The sequence below is a fragment of the Hoplias malabaricus genome, chromosome 4 (assembly GCF_029633855.1).
Source record: "Hoplias malabaricus isolate fHopMal1 chromosome 4, fHopMal1.hap1, whole genome shotgun sequence".
NCBI classification, from domain to species: domain Eukaryota; kingdom Metazoa; phylum Chordata; class Actinopteri; order Characiformes; family Erythrinidae; genus Hoplias; species Hoplias malabaricus.
Window position 1 is genome coordinate 3,228,115 of NC_089803.1, and position 18,727 is coordinate 3,246,841.

The 18,727-nt window shown below is 42.5% G+C and overlaps 2 protein-coding genes and 1 long non-coding RNA gene across 3 annotated transcripts; all 3 read right to left on the minus strand.

Annotated features, from left to right (window-relative positions):
- Window positions 1–466: 466 nt before the first annotated feature.
- On the minus strand, window positions 467–8,068 carry mycbp (MYC binding protein). The gene is made up of 5 exons (XM_066669570.1): window positions 7,923–8,068; window positions 4,720–4,792; window positions 3,280–3,328; window positions 2,357–2,483; window positions 467–860 (listed from the first exon to the last, which is right to left on the minus strand). Exons 1-5 carry the CDS (start codon window positions 7,935–7,937, stop codon window positions 816–818), a joined length of 309 nt encoding a protein of 102 aa, XP_066525667.1. The 5' UTR covers window positions 7,938–8,068; the 3' UTR covers window positions 467–815.
- A 3,630-nt stretch (window positions 8,069–11,698) lies between these two features.
- Window positions 11,699–14,104, minus strand: LOC136693708 (uncharacterized). The gene is made up of 3 exons (XR_010802094.1): window positions 13,892–14,104; window positions 13,163–13,404; window positions 11,699–13,078 (listed from the first exon to the last, which is right to left on the minus strand). It is a non-coding gene; the product is annotated as an uncharacterized lncRNA (long non-coding RNA).
- Window positions 14,105–14,900: 796 nt separating this feature from the next.
- Window positions 14,901–18,716, minus strand: LOC136694087 (mucin-22-like). The gene is made up of 3 exons (XM_066667456.1): window positions 17,513–18,716; window positions 15,352–15,484; window positions 14,901–15,270 (listed from the first exon to the last, which is right to left on the minus strand). The coding sequence occupies exons 1-3, from the start codon at window positions 18,714–18,716 to the stop codon at window positions 14,901–14,903; spliced, it is 1,707 nt and encodes a 568-aa protein (XP_066523553.1).
- Window positions 18,717–18,727: the final 11 nt, after the last annotated feature.

Consider the following 18,727-nt stretch of genomic DNA (forward strand, 5'->3'; position numbering starts at 1 on the left):
ATGAAAGTGAAACACCTGGTTTTAGACCACAGTAATGTATTAGTGTGGTGTAGGGCCTCCTTTTGCGGCCGATACAGCGTCAGTTCATCTTGGGAATGACATATACAAGTCCTGCACAGTGGTCAGAGGGATTTGAAGCCATTCTTCTTGCAGGATAGTGGCCAGGTCTCTACGTGATGCTGGTGGAGGAAAACGTTTCCTGACTCGCTCCTCCAAAACACCCCAAAGTGGCTCAATAATATTTAGATCTGGTGACTGTGCAGGCCATGGGAGATGTTCAACTTCACTTTCATGTTCATCAAACCAATCTTTCCCCAGTCTCGCTGTGTGTATTGGTGCATTGTCGTCCTGATACACGGCACCGCCTTCAGGACACAGTGTTTGAACCATTGGATGCACATGGTCTTACTGGTGCAATGTGGAGTTAATGAAGTTTGTCCACCAGGCTGCTCCAATTTAGCCATGACACCTCCCACACTACAATGACAGGTGTTTCACTTTTATTGTCTAACCCCTGTAGTTGTAAAGCTATTGGTAGGGAGACAGTAAGAGGACAGAGACAAGTTGAGCTGTCTTCAACAGAGGGATGTAAGGCTTTATTCCTCCAGGAAGCAGCTGGAACTGTCCAAAACCTCCTGGTGTTGGACTCAGGTCTTTAATTTAAACAGGAACGTATATATATATATATACACTTAAAGAAATAAACTCACTCTCTCACAGAAGAGTATCTCCACAAACTACAACATAAACAACAGAACGTAAACAATCACAACACAAATATCTCCACTGTATCCAGACTACAGGAGAAACTATCGTCATTCTGCCCCGCCGTCCTCAACAGCTGGTTCATACTGCAACAGCTGGGGGGAGAGAGAGGGAGAGGGAGAGACTTGAGTATTATCTTTACTTCTCACTATGGTCTCAATAGAGTTAGCACTCACCCAGTTTCTAGGTTATCATTAGCTCTGAGTGTGTGTTCACACCAGCAGGCCACAGAGCGACCAGTGAACAGTCGTTTGCTCTGGGAGAGCATTTATCTTTTGTGATGAGAGACAAGCCAAGTTTAGATTTTCTCAACTTTATGCTAACGCGTTACAATGCAGTGAAGCAACATTATTAAAGGGGATGTCAATGATTGTGGGGAAACTCAGTCCTCTCTGGGATGTTTACATTTAAGGTGGAACAATGTGTTTGAGTAAGAAGTGACTGTATTTTGTTGGTGACTGATCTGTAAGTGTTTATTCACTGTTTGAATTCCCAAAGAAACTCGTGTAACTCGAGCTGTTTAGTTTTGTAGCACTGTTGCTAATGCAGTTAGCTGTCACCCTGGCTTTGGAAATATTTCCACCTTAAGTGATCTGAAACAGCAAAAATAAGTCAGTGTTACCCCCCTATGGAGCAGGAATAGAGCAACATCCACATCTCGGTTGGTGCTTTTCAGCGTTTGGAGTCTCTCCGTTGTCTAAAAACCTCCAGATGGCGTTTCTCTGCCGTGAGCAGAGAGAGAGAAAGCCTAGCACCGGACCCAGACACTTTGTTTTTTTACCCATTTACAGACACTGGGGCTTCGTAAACACATTAGAGCAGTTTCCAGAGCAAACCGACTGCAGAGCATCTTCAAAATTGTATTTTATTTAAAAGTGTTTTTTTGATGACAATCGTGAACGGCACCTTTAATGCTTGGCTCCAAAATATTCTTCAGACCAATCACAAATGCGGCAGCCAACATCCCCAGATTGTGCTCTGAACTTTATTAACTTTGCGTTCCTGTTCATAACAGTGTGGTTTTAAACATTGAAGAGAGGCTCGTCGCCTCTTTCTTCTTTTCCCATTTTATATGATGCACTTAGCACAGACACAGGGGCAATTTAAAGAAAAATTTAAAGTATAAAGAACCAGACACTGTTTTGTGTCTCTGGTGACCTGTGAAGTTTGGACCTTGTCTGCACCATAACACAGGAGACAAATTTGAAGCGAAGCAAGTAGAGTGTAGCCTGCTAGTGTGAACGGGGGATGGGGAGTGGGGGGGTTACCCTGCTCCTGGAGCATTAGATTTGACTGACCTGTCCTCAATGTATTAGTGCTCACCCTGTATATAATTTCAGCATTAGCTTCAACCCTGTTTCCATGGCTTTAGCATCAGAGCTAAATCTGCTTCCATTACCCCAGTTCCTATTGTGCTAGCATTAAGTCTCACCTTATTCCTAAGGTATCAGACTAAGCTTTCACCTTGTTCCCAATGTATTAGCATTGGTTCCCTTCCTGTTTCACGGCATGTTAGCATTCGCTCATGCTCTGGTCCTGGATCACTAATGTTAGCTTTGGCCCCGTCCCTGGTATATTCGTTAGCTCTTACCCTGTTCCTGAGCTCCTTGTTCTCCTTCAGGAGCAGGTTGTGTTTCTGCTGGAGTTCCCTGAGTTCCGTTCGTAGGGACTCAGACTCTGCCGAGTCCATACCTGGGCCCAGGTTCTGTTTGATGAACCTGACACAGCTCTGTTAAAGGATCAAAGCTAATGGGAGAGGGACATAACAGCGCTACATGGCACACAACTCGGACTATTAGTGTGGAACACCATTAGGGCTGGACAATATTTAATTATCATGATGTCATGGGCAGTTTTTTCTGTGGCTTTTGTATTGTTCATATCAATATCAGAATTATTTGGTACCAACCTAAATTTAGAACTACATTGTGATATAAATTATCGTCCAGCTCCATTCCACGTTACACCACTTGTTTTGCAGTCCACCAATACTGCAGCCATTCCATAAACAGAATTTCCCATTCCACCTCAGCTGCTGCAGTAGCTACATTTCCAAGTTTTTAATTCAACTTTGTTCCACCTTAAAATCTGTAGCAATTACATTCTGGAATCTTAAGGAGCCTGTGCAGCGACAGATGAGCTACTGACTTTACATCTACAAGGTGGACCAACGAGGGAGGAGTGTCTCACAGAGTGGACAGAGAGTGGACACAGGGTTTAAAAACTCCAGCAGCACTGCTGTGTCTGATCCACTCTACACCAGCACAACACACACTAACACACCACCACCACGTCAGTGTCACTGCAGCGCTGAGAATGATCCACCATCACATCACACCTGCTCTGTGGGGGTCCTGAGCGCTGAGGAACAGGGGGGAAGAGGAGTAAAAATGTATGCAGAGCTACAGGTGCACTACAGTCTGTAACTACAGAGTGCTACTGTGGTGCTGAGAGTGGACAGGTGAGGTGACTGTAATGTTATGGCTGGATTAACAAAGGATGAATAAAGGATACTCCAGAGCGTTGTTGGGTTTCTCTGTCTCCTCGTACAATGCCACCAACACTGTTCCAAAAACACAGAGAGAGAGAGAGAGTTAAAACACATCAATGGACCACTATCACCCTCCACCTTGTAGAGAATGGAGCCATTGGACGACGATGCCTTGCTCAGGGGCACTACAGCCGTGGATGTTGAGGAAGAAGAAATTTTACTGTAATTGGACTGAACTGGTGACCAGCTCAGTAGTCAATGCCTTGGTGTGTGTGTGTGTGTGTGAGAGTGAGAGTGTGAGTGTGTGTGTGTATTAGTTTAAATTCAGAACACAAACATCACTGTGTACAGTGTAACAGAGGGAGTCCAGTCCTGTGACGTTTATCAGTTCAGTTTTTTGACTGTTTCAGGGTGAATCTGATCAGAGAAAACTGAGGGTAAAACTTTATTATCCCATATTTTCACTCTCTTTATTAAAATTGTATTTAATTCGTTTTTTCGTTTTCTAACGTTTCATTCCTGCTCCTCAATCTGAACTCCATTTAAATTAACACTATGTAATATTTTTACAACATTATTACAGCTTCAAAATCATTGTGATGCTTCAATGACCTGCAGTCCCTCTCCTCTGGACTCAGCACTGCAGAAACTGTACTATGTGACTTTTGCTAAAGGGCAGGAAACCACATCCCCTCCCTCTTCCTCCCCACTGATTTCAATACAGTGGTGTAGAAATAAATTACACTAGAGGGAGCTCTAGGACAAAAAAACCCCCGAAATATTACCTAGGGCTCGTTTAAATATAAAAAATGTCTCTTTAAATGATTTTCTGCGTCTCCTAATGAAAGTGGTGGACTGTACCGTCAGAGCGGAGGAGACCGTACCGCTGTAACTCACTGTACATTAACCCCCGACAGTCCCCTGCACAGAGACCAACGCCCTCCTACTCACCAAGGGCCAACATTACCCACAGACACTGTTTTATAACCCCTGTCATGTACGTTTCTGTTGTGTGTGTAATATAAATTTAGACTAATCTTCTACTGTAAACTGCAACGTAAATGTGCAGAGAACAACCTCAGCGCAAATGAAGTGCCCACGCAGGGCGAGTAAACGCAGACTCTGCTGCTCTCTGTGTGTGTGTAAGTGTGTGATGTCAGCCCTTGATGTGTATTAGGGGTTACATACAGAGAGGTAACCGGGTCCGTCTCCCCTGCTCTGATGGTGCAGTCCGCCACTGTCATTACAATATGTATATATAGAAGAAAAAAAATAAAAGAGTTTTGTCTTTCCATTTTTCCTGAGAGTCGGAGTGGAAAACTAAAGAAACAACCCAAATAAATACAAAAACCTTTACACCCAGTTTTCCATTTTCTGATATTCTCTCAAACTCAGACTGAGCTGGTAAAGGTCACAGGGAGCGAGTCCACCACTGTGTGCTGTGTAAGTGAGGGTCTGTTCACCGCTGGTGAGACTGTCCAGGACTCCGGCCTTCTCCAGGTATCTCCTGAACTGTTCGCGCTTCGACTCTGAGGCCTGACAACACACAACACACAGAGAGATCACAACCCTGCCGCTCCACTCTCCTCAGTTTACACCCCTCCTACCCCCCCCCCTCCCCCACACACTCCCTGCGTGAATACACAGACCACACCGAACCCAACGAGGCCCCTGAATGTGCTTATTTACTCTTTAACACGTCGTGCTTCCTAAGTAAACCTCATACGAGGGGAGGAATCAGGGGACCCTTCGCCCGAGTGAACCGCTTTATTCTCCATTTATTTAATATTTGTCATTAATTTAATCATTTTTATCTTTCTTCATATTCATTTTATGTATTTCATTCAGTTCAGAGTTTATTACCATACGCTGAAAGCAATCAGATTCAGTGAGAGACATGTGCAGGCTCCAGAGTGAAGAGCAGAAACACAGGTCTCTCTTCTTCACCACGATTTAGATACAAACATAATTCAGCATAAGACCAATGGGAATGATTGGGTGTTTTTGCGGAATCCTCAGATGACACGTGAAGGCCAGCAGACAACACTGAACAAGATTAGAAGCTCACAAACATATTAAAAATGTGTATAATAATGTAGAAATGAAAATATAAAAACACCCCACTGATCAAACACAGCACAGTGTCGCTGCGCTAAACAGGCGCAGGAACAGCAGTAAACTACAGGTTCTCTGTGTGTTCTCTGGACTCTCTGATCTCCCTCTTGTATCAGGAGGGATGAGGCCCCCTGACTGCAGTCTAGTGCTGGGCGATAAAATTACACTGATATGTTTTGTGATTAATAGGGCTGGGCGATATGGACAAAAAGATAAATCATATCCCGATGTATTTCAGCTGAATGGCGATATACGATGCGATATTATGTATGTTGTAAAAAAATAATGTGAAAGAATGTTTTATAAACAGAAGATTCAGTTTTATGAGTTCTCTCAAACCCATCTCTCCAAACTCAAATGGAAATCAAATGTCCAGGTTTACGACAAAGGTTTCCATTGGGTGTCTCCCAGTGCTCCCAGTGCGGAATTCTGGGAAATAACTGGTCTGCAGACACACACTTTAATCTCCCAGTCTTCAATAAAGTGGATAGTGACGCTCAAATACGGCTCACGGGTGCGAGTTCACCATGTATCTGTCGTCAAGGCAAACTGTTTTACTCCTGTGAGCCGGTTGGAAAGGGTCTGTCGGACGTGTCTGACTAATGTACACTTTAGGCAGCGCTTCTCGTGCAAAGAAATTACGACTGGACGATTGTTATCATGGGTCAGGAGTTTTAATCAGCTTTTTGGAGCCCTTTTTCTGTTGAGACACGGAGCATATCTCTGCTCTGTAGTAAACCACCGCCGCTCCGTACTTTTCTTTTCGTAAGGCACAGCGTTAGCTAATGAAGCGAACGAGTGCTGTCTGAACTGGTTTAGGGAACTGTACTGGGACGTGAACGCTGCAGAACAGTAGCAGCAGCACCTCGGAGTTTAACAGCTTCGTACAGAAGTGTGTGCTGCTGTTGTAAGTGGTGAAATAGACTGGGAGTACTCCAGCATTTTGATACTACCTCCTTTCGGCATTTCCCTGCAGACAGATCAAATCGGAACCATTTACATATAACTGAACCGCTGTTCTTCTTTAGATCGACGGACTCCTCTGTGTTGAGCACAGACTCAATGAGAGAACAAGATTAGACTTAAAGAACTTCAAATATCGATATAAAACAATACAGCCTCACTCCATATCCCACTCTGTTCTATCCCGATATACTTTAATATATCGATACACCGCCCCGCCCTGGTGATTAATAACGACGATAAGCTTTGGGTAATCGAGCTCGATGAACCTTCTTTTCTATTCCCAGTTACACCTTTCCTCACGCACAGGAAGAATCTGGGTTTTTCTTCACTCAAAGTGTATTTTCCTCCTGGGAAGTGTTTCCCCCGTTTGCGACTGCACCGTTCGTCGCCTGATGTGGTTTAATTTTATCATGTCAAATTATTTTTCTGCTCGCGAGTTTTTAATTGGATCCGACACCATAGATCAGACTGTTCCTCTTAAATAAACGCTCCTGAGTGATTCCGGTTGGCTCCGGACCCACCGCGACCCTAAACCAGGCAACGACGATGATAATGAGAGTATAGTAATGAACGTTTGATGTGTTCAGTCCATATTTTAGAAGAATGTCCCTTGTCACAGTGTTATTACAGACATCTGTTAATATTGTGATAAACATCAAGATTGATCAGAACAGAAAAACATACCGCGATAACATTTCTGATCTCATCGCCCAGCTCTACCGCAGTCCCTTAGGAGCAGTTTGATTAACTCTTACTGCAGCAGACACGCAATCATTCCTACCCTCCTCCACACATGACACAGCGCAGTTTCTGCAGTGCTGAGTCTGGAGTAGCAAGGACTGAAGCTCAGGCTCAGGCGAGTTACAGCTGGTTCATTAGGGGATGAGTTTGAGTTAGAACTGGGGGATGGGGCTAATGTAGCGTATATTTTAACTACTATAAAACCCCAAACTGTGTCCACTCTGTTAGACACTCACTCACACTGAATTCAGGGAGAGTAGCTCATCACAGGACGCTGTCGGCTGGATGTTTCTGAGTGGCACTGAGGGCTTTAGACACTCCAGCAGCACTGCTGTGTCTGATCCACTCGTTCCAATACTACACGCGTTTAACATTCACAGCAATGGTTCATCAACCAACTCACACCTGCTCTGTGGGGGTGCTGGCATTTCAGGAGCAGGGGCAAAGCGAGGAGGACCTTTATAAAAACAACAGACGGACTACACTAGTTAACCGTAGAGCTACAGTGGACAGTGAGGGGAGAACATAAGTGTGAGCGAGAGAGATTTTAGGCCTTTTAAAAACTTTAAAACAAGGCTTTGTGGATCATAAACCCCCAACTTGACCAATCCCCGAACTCTGTTTAGACTAAACATAGCAGAGAAAAACCAAGAGCAAGCCCGAGTTTAAGCCCAAACCCTCAGTAACGAGGACCCTACTGAACACTAACAGCGCAAACCACTCTGCTGGCGGCTAACGAGGGGGATATTCGGTCTTTTAACCACAGAAACGGGCGGTGTTCTACAACGTTAAAGTCTAAACCTCCCGTCGAGACTCGTACACGTTTTTAAACCTGGTCACTCACTCTGTAATGCGCCATTTCTCCTTCTTCTCTCCGAAGTCTGTAGCTCCGCGGCTAACTGCTGCCTCAAACTTTCAGCTCTCGCGCATGCGCACTGCACACCGACCCTAACAGCGCTGGCGCAGCACAACACAACACAACCGTCGCTGCGGCAACAGGGGCACCGGTGAAACGGTCCCGGCCGCTCCGGTTCGATATTTACAATCATATTTATATAAGTATCGGACTATGGGTATACTATATACATGTGTTATATTTAGATTAACTTAACACAAACGTTATTGGTCACAGCCACTCCAGTATAATATTTACAATAATATTTATGTAAATATTGTATGTTATTCATGTACACTAATTAAAACAGGTGCCGATGTAAATCAGTTCCAGACACTTTGGTTTAAAATTGACCTCATATATATACATTATTATTTATTTATTGTAACATTACTTTTTGGCAATACATTTTATACCATTGGAAATTCCTGTTAATTTCCCTTTTCAATGGTTTGTAAGGGACATGTTTTTGTTGGACGAGCAGTAGAGCCGAGTGTGTGGGTTGTGCCCATGAAAATGGATGATTGAAGTTTGAAGAAACAAGACGTATTGGCAATTTAACAATTTATTCATTTAACAAACAGGAGCTTCAGTAGCATTTCATTATTTGTCCTTGCCAATGTGTAAGCAATTGTATAAATACACTTGCTTACATATAATTTCAGAGTCTTTACCAAAATAATTAAATGCCAGAGACCACATATATCCAGACTTTATTGTGAAAGCTTCTTTAAATCTGTTGTACTGCAAGACATCTCTGACCCCACAGTGAGGTTTATATATGGGTTCTGTAAGCACCTGGGTTCAGCACATGATGCAAGGGCTCTGTGATGGCGATGGAGTGCAGTGGGGTATAAATATATTATAAAAAAATAAATCAATGTTATTCAGGTCAGCTGATGCAGACCCCCCTCACACACACACAGACAGATGCATGAGTCAGTTTAGTTTTCTAACAAGTTTCACTAATTTTATTTGAAAACAGTCCTATGAACTACTTCTTATGAACTACATACTGAAATTTCTATGGAGAACCTTTCTTAATGTTTGTAAATCTGGCCTCATTCTTATTCAGAATACTATGGAGCTATATAAAAAAATCTGAAAGTTCATATCTTGAAATTGAACTTTGAAAAATACAACAATGATTTCAAAATTAAAATAAGTGTAGGATGATCTTTTACATTTTAAACAGAATTATGATTCAAAATTCTTTTGACTAAATAATCATTTTCATTTTTCACTATATATATTTTTTCTTATATATTTTGATATTTGAAGTCTTATTTGAAATATTCAGTTGCAGATTTTGTGTTTTCAGATTCAGATCCCTTTTTATTTTAGTTTCATAATTTTTTTCAGTTCAGTTTGCTATCTTTAAAAAGACTGCAAATATATATTTAAATCCTCCTTAAAACATTAGACCTTAAAAACACAGTCTTTTTATTTAAAATATAACTTTTAATAAATGACCACTTCAAATAACCCTTATGTCCTTAAAAAGACCGCCAAATATTTTCAATGCCACATAAAAAAATGACATTTATATAAATGTATTTGATTTTGAGTCCTATCTTCAGTAGATGACCATTTCAAACAACTCTTAAAATCTTAAAAAGAATGCCCATGTTTTGACTACCACATAAAAAAAATCCATGTTAAAAAATGGCCATTTCATTTAGACATCCACATTAAATAAATGACCAATTAAAATAAGTTTTAAACATTTTTAAAACATTAAAAGTCTGCCAAGATATATTGAATGCCACCTTAAAAAAAGGTAATTACATTTATGCATTTGGCAGACGCTTTTATCTAATGCGACTTACAAAAGAGGATCTAACATTCGAACTACAGCACAATTTATACAAATTACCTTACACTGAGTGCAATACGCAGGAAGTAATAAGTGCATTAAAGAAAGACATTCAGTGCAAGAGATACTCTCGGAAGAGCTGGGTTTTCAAGGATTTCTTGAATGCGGAGAGGGTTCCTGTTGCTCTGATGGTGCTTGGAAGCTCGTTCCACCAGCGTGGTACCAGAGATGAGAATAGCCTCGACTGACCTGTACGGGGGGTTGGTCGTGTTAGTTGGTGCTCCTTTGAGGAACGGAGAGGGCGGGCGCTAACGTATGGTTTTAAGAGTCTATTGAGGGAGATGGGAGCAGAGCCAGTGAATACTCTGAAGGCCATCATTAGTGATTTAAATTTGATGCGAGCAGCTAAGGGTAGCCAATGCAGCTCAGCTAATAGGGGCGTGACATGTGCTCTTTTAGGCTGGTTGAAGACCAGGCGTGCTGCAGCATTCTGGAGCATCTGTAGTGGTCTCACAGCACAGGCCGGAAGACCTGTCAGGAGGGCGTTGCAATAGTCTAGACGGGAGATTACTAACGTCTGAATGAGGAGCTGTGTTGTATGTTGAGTTAGGTATGGCCTAATCTTCCTTATGTTGAATAGGGAGAAGCGGCACGATCGAGCTACAGCGGTAACGTGATCTGCGAAGGTCAGCTGGTCATCAACCATGACACCTAGGTTTCTTACAGCCTTGGTGGGAGCCACTGATAGGGACTCTAGCTTGATGCTGATGTTGTGGAGAATAGCTTGCTTGGCTGGGAGGACCAGCAGTTCAATAATTATATTTGGACTTCCATTTTAAATAAATGACCATTTCAAACAAATGTTAAAACCTTTAAAAACAGCCAATATTTTTTGACTGGCACCTTAAAAAAGTCAACCATTTTATTTAAACTTCCACCTTAAAGGAGCAGTCTTTAATACTGACACAAATACTGACATCAGAACTATATTTCAAAACAGTGGAGAGAGCTGACTCCCTCCACCCCTGACCTGAAGCTCGAGCAGGTGCCAGTTTGAGGAAAACTAAACGAACAAGCAAGAGATGAGTTTAAGAACTCTGTAACATAATCGCCAAAAGAATGTGCCACAATCAACATATTTACATAGGAATATGCACTTTTCAAAGAGAATATACTGCTCTAGCACAGCTCTCAGCGATGTTAGTGTTCAATCTAGCCTGTCTCCTTAAGCCATGACTATATACCCTGGACATTTTATGACCAAGTATATAAATTATATTACAGATTGATATTTTAACCAAATAACCACTTCTCTGAAATGGTCACATTAAAATAAATACCACATTTAAAAATCTCGCATTATATTTTGCCAGCCACCTTTAAAAAAATTCCTCATTATTAAAATCAGCCAAAAGACTGGCGCCCCCTCCAGGGTGTGTTCCCGCCTTACGCCCAATGATTCCAGGTAGGCTCTGGACCCACTGCGACCCTGAACTGTATAAGCGGTTAAAATAATGAATGAATGAATGAATGAATGAAGAAAATCAGCCATTTTATTTAGGCTTCCACCTTAAGTTTGTGACCACTTCATAGAAAGGTAAGGCTGGTAAACAGTTCTATAGTGCATAGCCCTTTTCTGCCAATGACTAATGAGAAGATCTGTCCAAACTGTTGACCAGCAGTGTATAAGAAAAAAAAATTACCTGATGCCTGTAAAACAGGTGCAAAGGACCAAAATAAGAGTGATCACCACTATACCCAGATGAATATAAATAATATAAAAGACACATTCACCAACTCTAAACAGTTTTTGCATATCACTTTATGCGAAACTTCATGAGAGAATTGGAAATCAGTTCAAACATAAAATTTTGCAAGATTGCTAATAATGTATACCTATTGTCATATAACATGCTCGATATTGTGATATCATGTAAATCTTGATAAATACCAGTCCATTTCGTATAAAGCTGGACACCAGTTTTGATCTCTCTATATATAGCCACATGGGTTTGAGAGGACCTCAAAAATCTGTTATTACTTAACTGAGTCTGCCACTGCATTAAGAAATGCATAGAAACTCATATATCAAATATATTTGGAACTTCTAATGAGTTCTTTGGGCCCAAGCTCATCACAGATGGTTTGATGCAGGAGTTATAACACTTGATGTAGTTGAAGGAGAACCTCATTCTAATTTAAATGTTGTTGCAGTGAAGGAAGCTGAAGAATATATGCTGATGTGTTTGTTGATGAGATTGTTGCAGCTATTGACAAGATTGTTGTTTTTGTGGCTTTTCTTGCAAAGGTTTGGACACACCACTCAGGGGGGTGGCAGGGTGGGGTGTTCCTTTGTTTTGGGGTGTTTTCCACATGCTGTGAATGTACAGCATCAGTCAAAAATTTGTACATCTTCTCATTCAGTGGCTTTTACTATGAAGGAAAACATATGGAATTATGTAGTAAACAAAAAAGTGTTAAACAAACCAGAATATGTTTTATACTTTAGACTCTTCACAGTAGCCCCCTGTTGCTTTGATGACAGCTTCACACATTTTCTCTCAGTCAGCTTCATGAGGTCATCACCTGGAACGGTTTTCAGTGAACAGCTGTGGTCTCGTCGAGAGTTAATTTGTAGAACCGCTCCCTTCCTTATGTGTCTGAGACCGTGACTTGGGTTGTGTACAGGTAGGGGCTGGTACACAGTTCTATACAGTGACCAGCTCTATTCCACCAATCACTAATGAGATGTGTCCAAACATTTGACTGGTACTGTAGTTGTTGTTGTAGATTGTATTGTCTTTAATGCAAAGGATAAATTGGCAGTAGTTGCAGTTTGTGTCGTTGATGTTGTTGATGAGTTTATTGCAGTGGTTCATATTTCATGTGTTACAGCAGTTGGAGTGTAAGCAGTTCTTTTATAATGTAATATTTGTTGCTGTGAAGGAAGCTGCAGTAGAACTGGTCAATGTGCTTCTTGCATGTATTGATGTTTTTTTTTTTTTTTTTTGCAGCTGGTGTAGTGGTTGTTATAGGCTCAGTTGTTGTTCCTGAAGTCAATGCATTTGCTATACTGATGTTTGATATTGTTGTTACTGTTGTTGAGTCTGTGGAAGTGGTTTTTAACACTCTGTGCTAATTTCAGGAGGTATAACAGTTGTAATATGAAAGACACCTTCTCCTAATTTAAAGGTTGTGTAAGTGGGGAGCTTGTGTTGTTGAGATGATGTTCTTGCAGTGGACAAATGCTCCATTGATGCATCCTCTGGATTCTTTCTTTCACATGAAACTGTAGAAAACATAGAAAAACGTTTTGCATTACTGATTGTTTCAGCTGGGGATTTAAAACCAGATTTTGCAGATTTGGTCTTACTTGTTCTTTCTGCATTGGCTTCAGCTGTAGTAGTCTGTGTTTGTAGTTTCAGAGATTTTAGTTGTGAAAACTTGTTTAGACATGAAATACCTCAGGTTTACTTCTCTTTGAAATCAGATGTCCAGCATGGATCTTAGCCCAGAAGAGGCAAAAGCCACTGGAAACTGGTACTCTAATACACTGTCCTGGGATGTCTTGTCAGAAGTGGTGTTCATGGAAGAGCTGCATTGAAAAACCCATGGCTCAGAGGGAGAAAAAAAAAAACAAATGACTTCCTCATGAACAAAAACACAAGGCCTAGTCAGCAGTACAGTAGCAGTCAGTGCTTTGGACAGATGAGTCAAAACTTAGAATTTATGGCTCAAAATAAAGGCAGTTTGTCCACTAAAAGGCTGGCGAGGGCTGCATAGATCAGCCTTTTACTTCAACAGTGACACATGTGAAGGTTCCCTGTGGGTTGGTGATTTAATTTCTGGTGAAATATGGAGTTAATGACTGGGTCAAAATGAATGCCCTCTTTACTCATAAGAAATATGGCAGATAATACTCCACCATGAAGTCCCATCAGGGAGGACTGGTCCCAATTTTATCTTTGCAGCTTGACAATGACCCCAAGTCATAAAGCACTATCTTAAGATACTTGATATAGGCTATAATCCAGAGGACATCTCAAGCTTAGATGCCGCCAAATGCAGAAGTCACAGAAAGGCAGAAGTCTGGAGGACTCACCTGGTATTGTTTCTGCAGTGGATTAAGCTGTAGTAGTTACTAATGATATTGTTCCTGGATTGTATTCAGGTTTACTCTTCAATATTGCTGTTACTACTGCAGCAGATTCAGCTGTGGTAATTGTTGTTGATGTTGTTCCTCCAGTGGATTCCAATGTAGTATTCAGTGCTGGTGTTGTTGCTTCAGTAGATACAGCTGTAGAAGTAGGTGCTGGTGTTGTTCCTGCAGTGAAATTAAACATAGTAGTCAGTGTTGGTACTGTTCCTGCAGTGGATTCATCTATAGTAGTCAGTGCTGGTGTTCTACCTGTAGTAATTTCAGCTGTAGTAGTTATTGCTGATGCAGTTCCTGCAATGGTTTAAGCTGTATTACTCAGTGGTGGTGTTGTTCCTGCAGTGCATTCAGCTGTAGTAGTCAGTGTTGCTGATGTTTCTGCAGTGGATTCTCTGTAAGAATTCTGGTGTTGTTTCTGAAATGGTTTCAGCTGTACTCCATGTTGGTGTTATTCCATGATGGGAGTCACTTGTATTAGTCTGTGCTTTTGTTGCTGCTGCAGTGGATTCACCAAGTTGTGGTGTTTTTACTACATATTTCAGCTGCAGTAGTCTGCAGTTCCTGCAGTGCAATAGAATGAGTTGTACTAGTCAGTGTTGGTGTTGTTCCTGCATTGGATTCAGCTGTAGTGCTCAGTGTGAGAGTGAGTGTGTTGTATCAGTGAAGTTTCGTCTGTTTAAAGTTCTGTGTTCTCTCTCTCTCTCTCTTTCTGTGTGTGTGTGTGTGTGTGTGTGTGTGTGGTTGTTTCTGCAGTGGATTCAGCTGTAGTTGTCTGTGTTGGTGTTGTTCCTGCAGGGGATTCAGCTGTAATAGTCAGTGCTGGTGTTGTTCCTGCAGTGGATTCAGTTGTAGCAGTCAGTGCTGGTGTTGCTCTTGCAGTGGATTCAGCTGTAGTACTCTGTTTTTGTGTTGTTCCTGCAGTGGTTTCAGCTGTAGTAGTCAGTGCTAGTTTTGTTCATGCAGTGGATTCAGCTGTAGTAGTCAGTGATAGTGTTGTTCCTGCAGTGGATTCAACTGTAGTAGCCACTGTTGGTGTTGTTCCTGCAGTGGATTCAGCTGTAGTAGTCAGTGCTGGTGTTGTTCCTGCATAGGAGTCTTCTGTAGTTGTCAGTGCTGGTGTTGCTGAAGTGGACTCAGCTGTACTAGTCAGTGTTGGTGTTGTTCCTCCAGTGAATTCAGCTGTAGCAGTCAATGCTACATTTGTTCCTGCAGTGGATTCAGCTGTAGTAGTCAGTGTTGTTGTTGCTCCTACAGTGGACTCAGCTGTAGTAGTCAGAGTTGGTGTTGTTCTTACAGTGGATTCAGCTGTAGTAGCCAATGTTGGTGTTGTTCCTGCAGTATATTCAGCTGTAGTAGTCAGTGCTAGTTTTGTTCCTGCAGTGGTTTCAGCTGTAGTAGTCAGTGATAGTGTTGTTCCTGCAGTGGATTCAACTGTAGTAGCCACTGTTGGTGTTGTTCCTGCAGTGGATTCAGCTGTAGTAGTCAGTGCTGGTGTTGTTCCTGCATAGGAGTCTTCTGTAGTTGTCAGTGCTGGTGTTGCTGAAGTGGACTCAGCTGTACTAGTCAGTGTTGGTGTTGTTCCTCCAGTGAATTCAGCTGTAGCAGTCAATGCTACATTTGTTCCTGCAGTGGATTCAGCTGTAGTAGTCAGTGTTGTTGTTGCTCCTACAGTGGACTCAGCTGTAGTAGTCAGAGTTGGTGTTTTTCTTACAGTGGATTCAGCTGTAGTAGCCAATGTTGGTGTTGTTCCTGCAGTATGTTCAGCTGTAGTAGTCAGTGTTGGTGTTGTTCCTACAGTGGATTCAGCTGTAGTAGCCAGTGTTGGTGTTGTTCCTGCAGTATATTCAGCTGTAGTAGTCAGTGTTGGTGTTGTTCCTACAGTGGATTCAGCTGTAGTAGCCAATATTGGTGTTGTTCCTGCAGTATGTTCAGCTGTTGAAGTCAGTGCTGGTGTTGTTCCTGCTGTTGATTCAGCTGTAGCAGTCAGTGTTGGTGTTGTTCGTGCAGTGGATTGGGCTGTAGTAGTCAGTGCTGGCATTGCTTCTGCAGTGGATTCAGCTGTAGTATGCGGTGCTGTTGTTGTTTCTGCGGTGGATTCAGCTGTAGTAGTCAGTGCTGGCATTGCTCCTGCAGTGGATTGGGCTGTAGTAGTTAGTTCTGGCATTGCTCCTGCAGTGGTTTCAGCTGTAGTATTAAATGTCCCTGTTGTTCCTGCAGTAGATTCAGCTGTAGTAGTCAGTGCAGCATTCCTTCTGCAGTGGATTCAGGTGTAGTAATCGATACTGGGGTTGTTCCTGTAGTAAATTCATCTGTAGTATTCAGTAGTGGTGTTGTTACTGCAGTGGATTCAGCTGTAGTAGTGAGTGCTGGCATTGCTCTTGCAGTGGATTCAGCTGTAGTATTAAGTGTCCCTGTTGTTCCTGCAGTAGATTTAGCTGTAGTAGTCAATGCCGGCATTCCTTCTGCCATGGATTCAGCTGTAGTAATCGGTACTGGGGTTTTTCCTGCAGTGGATTAATCTGTAGTAATCAGTGCTGGCATTGCTCCTGCAGTGGATTCAGCTGCATTGCTCCTGCAGTGAATTCAGCTGTAGTATTAAGTGGTCCTGTTGTTCCTGCAGTAGATTCAGCCATAGTAGTCACTGCTAGCATTGCTCCTGCAGTGGATTCAGCTGTGTTAGTCAGTGCTGGTTTTGTTTCTGTAGTGGATTCAGCTGTGGTAGTCGGTACTGTTGTTGTCCCTGCAGTGGATTCAGCTGTGGTAGTCAGTGCTGGCATTGCCCCTGCAGTGGATTCAGCTGTAGTATTAAATGTTCCTGTTATTCCTGCAGTAGATTCAGCTGTAGTAGTCAGTGTTGGCTTTCCTCCTGCATTGGATTCAGCTGTACTAATCGGTACTGGGGTTGTTCCGGCAGTGGATTCATCTGTAGTAGTCAGTTTTGGTGTTTTTCCTGCAGTGGATTCAGCTGTAGTAGTCAGTGCTGGCATTGCTCCTGCAGTGGTTTCAGCTGTAGTAGTCAGTGCTGGCATTGCTCCTGCATTGGATAAAGCTGTAGTAGTCAGTGTTTGTATTGTTTCTGCAGTGGATTCAGCTGTAGTTGTGGATTCAGCTGGAGCAGTGCTGGTGTGTGTGTTGTGCCGTTGGTTTAAAGTTGTGATTTCTGTGTGTGTGTGTGTGTGTGTGTGTTGTATCAGTGGAGTTTCATTTGTTTAAAGTTGTGTGTTCTCTGTGTGTGTGTGTGTGCGTGTGTGATTGTTTCTGCAGTGGATTCAGCTGTAGTTGTCTATGTTGGTGTTGTTCCTGCTGTGGATTCAGCTGTAATAGTCAGTGCTGGTGTTGTTCCTGCAGTGGATTCAGTTGTAGTAGTCAGTGTTAGTGTTGCTCTTGCAGTGGATTCAGCTGTTGTAATCTGTTTTTGTGTTGTTCCTGCGATTGATTCAGCTGTAGTAGTCAATGCTAGTGTTGTTCCTGCAGTGGATTCAGCTGTAGTAGTCAGTGACAGTGTTGTTCCTGCAGTGGATTCAGCTGTAGTTGTCAGTGACAGTGTTGTTCCTGCAGTGGATTCACCTGTAGTAGCCACTGTTGGTGTTGTTCCTGAAGTGGATTCAGCTGTACTAGTCAGTGTTGGTGTTGTTCCTGCAGTGAATTCAGCTGTAGTAGTCAATGCTAGTTTTGTTCCTGCAGTATATTCAGCTGTAGTAGTCAGTGTTGGTGTTGTTCCTACAGTGGATTCGGATGTAGTAACCAGTGTAGGTGTTGTTCCTACAGTGGATTCAGCTGTAGTAGTCCATGTTGGTGTTGTTCCTGCAGTATATTCAGCTGCAATAGCCAGTACTGGTGTTGTTTCTACAGTGGATTCAGCTGTAGTAGCCAGTGTTGGTGTTGTTCCTGCAGTATATTCAGCTGTAGTAGCCAGTGTTTGTGTTGTTCCTACAGTGTATTCAGCTGTAGTACCCAGTGTTGGTGTTGTTCCTGCAGTATATTCAGCTGTAGTAGTCAGTGTCGGTGTTGCTCCTACAATGGATTCAGCTGTAGTAGCCAGTGTAGGTGTTGTTCCTGCAGTATATTCAGCTGTAGTAGCCAGTGTTGGTGTTGTTCCTACAGTGGATTCAGCTGTAGTAACCAGTGTTGGTGTTGTTCCTGCAGTATATTCAGCTGTAGTAGTCAGTGTTGGTGTTGTTCCTACAGTGGATTCAGCTGTAGTAGCCAATGTTTGTGTTGTTCCTGCAGTATATTCAGCTGTAGTAATCAGTGTTGGTGTTGTTCCTACAGTGGATTCAGCTGTAGTAGTCAATGTTGGTGTTGTTCCTGCAGTATATTCAGCTGTAGTAGCCAGTTTTGGTGTTGTTCCTACAGTGGATTCAGCTGTAGTAGCCAGTGTTGCTGTTGTTCCTACAGTGGATTCAGCTGTAGTAGCCAGTGTTGGTGTTGTTCCTGCAGTATATTCAGCTGTAGTAGTCAGTGTTGGTGTTGTTCCTACAGTGGATTCAGATGTAGTACCCAGTGTTGGTGTTGTTCCTGCAGTATATTCAGCTGTTGTAGTCAGTGTTGGTGTTGTTCCTACAGTGGATTCAGCTGTAGTAGCTAGTGTTGGTGTTGTTCCTGCGGTATATTCAGCTGTTGAAGTCAGTGCTGGCGTTGTTTCTGCAGTGGATTCAGCTGTAGTCGGCAGTGCTTGTGTTGTTTTCCCTGCAGATTCCCTGTCAACTGTAGGATTCAGCTGTGGTGTTGTTCCTGCAGTGGACTCAGCTATAGTAGTCAGTGTTGGCATTGTTCGTACAG

Coding starts and splice junctions, on each gene's coding strand:
- mycbp (XM_066669570.1), bottom strand. Junction 3,329..4,719: donor CCTGGACAGTCTCACCAGCG/GTGAACAGACCC, acceptor TTTTTGGAACAG/TGTTGGTGGCATTGTACGAG. Junction 861..2,356: donor ACAAGGAGCTCAGGAACAGG/GTAAGAGCTAAC, acceptor CTCTCCCCCCAG/CTGTTGCAGTATGAACCAGC.
- LOC136694087 (XM_066667456.1), bottom strand. CDS start 18,716: ATGCCAACACTGACTACTATAGCTGAGTCCACTGCAGGAACAACACCA. Junction 15,485..17,512: donor ACCAACAGTGGCTACTACAG/GTGAATCCACTG, acceptor AGTCCACTTCAG/CAACACCAGCACTGACAACT. Junction 15,271..15,351: donor TCCACTGCAGGAACAACACT/ATCACTGACTAC, acceptor TGCAGGAACAAC/ACCAACATTGGCTACTACAG.